Source organism: Arachis stenosperma, chromosome 2 (genome assembly GCF_014773155.1).
Source record: "Arachis stenosperma cultivar V10309 chromosome 2, arast.V10309.gnm1.PFL2, whole genome shotgun sequence".
NCBI classification, from domain to species: Eukaryota; Viridiplantae; Streptophyta; class Magnoliopsida; order Fabales; family Fabaceae; genus Arachis; species Arachis stenosperma.
Window position 1 is genome coordinate 33,475,258 of NC_080378.1, and position 6,170 is coordinate 33,481,427.

The window sequence follows — 6,170 nt, forward strand, 5'->3', positions numbered from 1 at the left end:
ATGAAAAGCTTCTCTCAATACAGAGTCAAACAGAGCCCCCATATTCAAACTTTAAGTTTGGTGTTGGGAGGCCATAACCATGCTCTGAGAATCTGTGAGGCTCCATGAGAGCTCACTGTCAAGCTATTGACATTAAAGAAGCGCTTATTGAGAGGCAACCCAATCTTTATTTATCTATGTTAAATTTCCATTTTCCATTGTTATTTTATGTTTTTTTTTAGGTTGATGATCATGTAGAGTCACAAAAACAACTGCAAAAATCAAAGCAAACTCAAAAATAGCATTAAGAATAGCACACCCTAGAGGAGGAGCTTACTGGCATTTAAACGCCAGTAAAGGTAGCAGAATGGGCCTTAAACGCCCAGTCTGGCACCATTCTGGGCGTTTAACGCCAGAAAAGGGCACCAGACTGGCGTTTAACGACAGAAAAGGGCACCAAGTTAGCGATCAATGCCAGAAAGGGAAGAAAAGCTGGCGTTAAATGCCAGGATTAGCACTCAGAAGGCGTTTACACGCCAAAATGGTGCAGGGATAAGAAATCCTTGACATCTCAAGATCTGTGGATCCCACAGGATCCCCACCTACCTCAACTCACTTTCTCTCTTCTTCACACATTCCAATAACACCCTTCCCTAAATACCCTTCACCAATCACCTCCATCCACTCTTCCCAAAAAAAAAACCCCAAAAACCCCACCTACCTCAACATTCAAATTCACATCCTTTCCCTCCCAAACCCAACCCTAATACACGAACCCTACCCCTCTCTCCACTTCTATATAAAACCCTCATCCCTCCTTCATTTTCACACATCATAAACACTTCTTTCCCCACTTGGCCAAACCATTCAAACCTCTCCATCTCCTCTATTTTCTTCTTCTTCTTCTCTCTTCTTTCTTCTTTTGCTCGAGGACGAGCAAACCTTTTAAGTTTGGCGTGGAAAAAGCATTGCTTTTTGTGTTTTCATAACCATTTATGGCACCTAAGGCCGGAGAAACCTCTAGAAAGAGAAAAGGGAAGGCAAAAGCTTCCACCTCCAAGTCATGGGAGATGGAGAGATTCATCTCAAAGGTCCATCAATACCACTTCTATAAAGTTGTGGCCAAGAAGAAGGTGATCCCTGAGGTCCCTTTCATACTAAAAAGGAATGAGTACCCGGAGATCCGACATAAGATTCGAAGAAGAGGTTGGAAAGTTCTCACTAACCCCATTCAATAAGTCAGAATCTTAATGGTTCAAGAGTTCTATGCTAATACATGGATCACCAAGAACCATGATCAAAGTGTGAACCCAAACCCAAAGAATTGGCTTGCCATGGTTCGAGAAAAATACTTAGATTTCAGTCCGAAAAATGTAAGGTTGGCATTCAACTTGCCAATGATGCAAGGAGATGCACGTCTCTACACTAGAAGGGTCAACTTTGATCAAAGGTTGGACCAAGTCCTCATGGACATATGTGTGGAAGGAGCTCAGTGGAAAAGAGACTCCAAAGGCAAGCCGGTTCAATTGAGAAGGCATGACCTTAAACCCGTGGCTAGAGGATGGTTGGAATTCATCCAACGCTCTATTATTCCTACTAGCAACCGGTCCGAAGTGACTGTGGATCGGGCTATCATGATCCATAGCATCATGATTGGAGAGGAAATAGAAGTTCATGAGATCATACCTCTAGAACTATACAAGGTTGTTGACAAACCTTCCACTTTGGCAAGGTTAGCCTTCCCTCATCTTATTTGTCACCTATGCAGTTTAGCTGGAATTGTTATAGAGGAAGACATCCTCATTGAAGAGGACAAGCCCATCACTAAAAAGAGGATGGAGCAAATAAGAGAAGCCCACTCATGGACCTCAACAAGAGCATGAGGAAGTTCCTCATCAAGAAATCCCTGAGATGACTCAAGGGATGCATTTTCCTCCACACAACTATTGGGAGCAACTCAACACCTCTTTGGGAGATTTGAGTTCCAACATGGAGCAACTAAGGATGGAGTACCAAGAGCACTCCATTATTCTCCATGAAATTAGAGAGGATCAAATAGCCATGAGGGAAGAGCAGCAAAGGCAAGGAAGAGACATTGAGGAGCTCAAGCACTCCATAGGATCTTCTAGAGAAAGAACTAACCGGCATCACTAAGGTGGACCCGTTCTTTGATTTCCTTGTTCTTATCTTTCTGTTTTTCGATTTTTATGCTTTATGTGTTATCTATGTTTGTGTCTTCACTACATGATCATTAATGTTTAGTGTCTATGTATTAAAGCTATGAATAATTCCATGAATCCTTCACCCTTCTTAAATAAAAAATGTGCCAAATTACAAAAGAACAAGAAGTACTTGAATTTCAAATTTTATCTTGAAATTAGTTCAATTATTTTGATGTGGTGGCAATACTTTTTGCTTTCTGAATGAATGCTTGAATAGTGCATATTTTTTATAATGAAGTTTATGAATGTTAAAATTGTTGGCTCTTGAAAGAATGATGAACAAAGAGAAATGTTATTGATAATCTAAAAAATCATGAAATTGATTCTTGAAGCAAGAAAAAGTAGTGAATAACAAAGCTTGCGAAAAAAAATGGCGAAAAAGAAAAAGAAAGAAAAAGAAAAAGCAAGCAGAAAAAGCCAATAGCCCTTTAAACCAAAAGGCAAGGGTAAAAAGGATCCAAGGCTTTAAGCATTAATGGATAGGAGGGCCCAAAGGAATTAAATCATGGCCTAAGCGGCTAAATCAAGCTGTCTCTAACCATGTGCTTGTGTCATGAAGGTCCAAGTGAAAAGCTTGAGACTGAGTGGTTAAAGTCGTAGTCCAAAGCAAAAGAGTGTGCTTAAGAACTCTGGACACCTCTAACTGGGGACTTTAGCAAAGCTGAGTCACAATCTGAAAAGGTTCACCTAGTTGTGTGTCTGTGGCATTTATGTATCCGGTGGTAATACTGGAAAACAAAGTGCTTAGGGTCACGGCCAAGACTCATAAAGTAGCTGTGTTCAAGAATCAACATACTGAACTAGGAGAATCAATAACGCTATTGAAATTCTGAGTTCCTATAGATGCCAATCATTCTGAATTTCAAAGGATAAAGTGAGATGCCAAAACTGTTCAGAAGCAAAAAGCTACTAGCCCCGCTCATCTAATTAGGACTAAATTTCATTGATATTGCGAGATTCATTGTATATTCTCTTCTTTTTATTCTATTTTGTTTTCAGTTGCTTCAGGACAAGTAACAATTTAAGTTTGGTGTTGTGATGAGCGGATAATTTACACTTTTTGGCATTGTTTTTAGGTAGTTTTTAGTATGATTTAGTTATTTTTTAGTATATAATTATTAGTTTTTATGTAAAAATCATATTTCTGGAATTTACTATGAGTTTGTGTATTTTTCTGTGATTTCAGGTATTTTCTGGCTGAAATTGAGGGACCTGAGCAAAAATCTGATTCAGAGGCTGAAAAAGGACTGCAGATGCTGTTGGATTCTGACCTTCCTGCACTCGAAATGGATTTTCTGGAGCTACAAAAGCCCAATTGGCGCGCTCTCAATTGAGTTAGAAATTAGACATCTTGGGTTTTCCAGCAATATATAATAGTTTATACTTTTCCCGAGATTTGATAGCCCAAACTGACGTTCTAAGTCAGCATAAAAATTTTGCCAAAATTGGAGTTAAACGCCTAAACTAGTACCAGCGCTGGCGTTTAACTCCAAGAGAAGTCTATGCACGTGAAAGTTTCAATGCTCAGTCCAAGCACACACCAAGTGGATCCCGGAAGTGGATTTCTGCATCATTTACTTATTTCTGTAAACCCTAGGTTACTAGTTCACTATAAATATGACCTTTTACTATTGTATTTTCATCTTTTGATCATCTTTGATCTTGGGATCAGGTCTTTGAACTTTTTTTCGATTGTTCATGTTATTTGGGAGGCATGGCCATTCGGCCATGTCTAGACCTTGTTCTTATGTATTTTTAATGGTGGAGTTTCTACACCTTATAGATTAAGGTGTGGAGCTCTGCTGTTCCTCATGAATTAATGCAATTACTACTGTTCTTCTATTCAACTCAAGCTTATTCTTATTCTAAGATATTCACTCGCACTTCAACCTGATGAATGTGATGATCCGTGACACTCATCATCATTCTCCCTTATGAACGCGTGCCTGACAACCACTTCCGTTCTACATGCTATAGCTTGAGTGTGTATCTCATGGCCTCCTGATTCACGATGCATGGTTGCCTCTCCTGACAATAGAGCCTCCCATTCCGTGAGATCAGAGTCTTCGTGGTATAAGCTAGAATCAATTGGCAGCATTCTTGAGATCCGGAAAGTCTAAACCTTATCTGTGGTATTCCAAGTAGGATCTGGGATGGGATGACTGTGACGCGCTTCAAACTCGCGACTGTGGGGCGCAGTGACAGTGCGCAAAAGGATCAATGGATCTTATTTCGACACGATCGAGAACCGACAACTGATGGGAAACCGTAGAGGACCATTTTCACTGAGAGGATGGATGGTAGCCATTGACAACGGTGATCCACCTGCATACAGCTTGCCATGGAAATGAGTATGAATGATTGGATGAAGACAATAGGAAAGCAGAGGCTCAGAGGGAACAAAGCATCTTCATACGCTTATCTGAAATTCTCATCAATGAATTGCATAAGTGTTTCTATCCTATTTTATGATCTATTTCGTTCTTTTAATTATCCCATAACCATTTGAATCCGCCTGACTGAGATTTATAAGATGACCAAAGCTTGCTTCAAGCCGATAATCTCCGTGGGATCGACCCTTACTCACGTAAGGTATTACTTGGACGACCCAGTGCACTTGCTGGTCAGCTGCGCAGAGTCGTGAGAGAAGTGTGAACTCATGATTTCGTGTACCAATGGTCTTCCTACTACTCTTTGCAGTTTCATTACCAAAGAGGCCTCTAGCATAATGAAAGTCAGGAAGCTGTAGACCAATCTTTTTCCTTTCTTCCTAGTTAGGAACTAGTTTTTTCAAACAACTATATAGATCAATCTTAATGTCAGCATCATCAACCATGAAATTAGGTTCATAGTGATAATGAGGATTAAGATAATACGCAGCAGCATGCAATGGTCTATGCAGTTGGCTTTCCCACCTTCCATCAATAATTTTCCATATAAGTTCATAACTAAAAATAACAATGCAAATGAATAAAAATAAGAAAATTAAATAAATAATTGAATATAATAAGAAAAAATGGTAACATGATACATTAATAATCAAATATTAAAGCTTTCAATTAGTCAAGACTCACGATTACCTCTTTTTAACACAACCGAAGTTAGTCTTGATTATTTCTTTGGCTTTTCTCATGCCTTCAAAGATGAAACCCATGGCTAATTTTTCATCTGAATCTACCAAGCGAAGGACTGTAATGAGAGGAGCAGCATCCTTGAGGCATATGACAATATTCTTCCATAGCCTACTATCCAAGGCCATGTTTTGGACTCTTATTCCTTTAGGCGTTGATGTAACCTTAGTTGTCTTCCAAGCATCAGAAGTAAACATAGTCATCAACAGTCCTTTATTATCATGGAGACAAGTGAGAGTCAAATAGGCAGTGGTGAATCTTGTGGCACCTAGCCGAACCAAGTCCTTTCCCTTTGTAAAATTCCTCAACATGCTAATGAGCATACTCCGGGAGTAGATAAAGTAGTGATTTTTCTTCCCTTTTTTATGGTTGTTTCATGCACCTTTAACTTCTTTTCAAAATCCTCCAATATCAAATCAATGCAGTGTGCAGCACATGGTGTCCAGTACAATTTTTTTCTAGTCTCCATCAATTTTTCTCCAGCAGCCTTATAATTAGCAGCATTATCTGTAACAATTTGGACTACATTCTCTTCGCCAACAAATTCTACAGCATCTTCTAGTATTTTGACAACTTTATCTGTTGTTTTTGATATGTCAGAAGTGTCCAATGAATAAAGGAAAAATGTTCCTTTAGGGCTGTTCACCAAGAAATTACTAATACTACGGCTTTTTTTATCAGTCCATCCATCCGACATGATTGAACAACCAGCTCTCTTCCACTCTACCTTAAACTCGGTAAGCATTTCATCAACATTGGTCACTGCTTTCTTTAATTGGGTTTCTCTTAACTCATGGTATGAAGGGGGTTTGTAGCCAATTCTATATCTCCCAACCAT

The 6,170-nt window shown here is 39.3% G+C and overlaps 1 protein-coding gene across 1 annotated transcript; it reads right to left on the bottom strand.

The window, feature by feature from the left end:
* Positions 1 to 4,971: 4,971 nt before the first annotated feature.
* On the bottom strand, positions 4,972 to 6,170 carry LOC130962782 (uncharacterized). Its single transcript, XM_057888949.1, has 3 exons — positions 5,715 to 6,170; positions 5,282 to 5,505; positions 4,972 to 5,149 (listed from the first exon to the last, which is right to left on the bottom strand). The coding sequence occupies exons 1-3, from the start codon at positions 6,168 to 6,170 to the stop codon at positions 4,972 to 4,974; spliced, it is 858 nt and encodes a 285-aa protein (XP_057744932.1).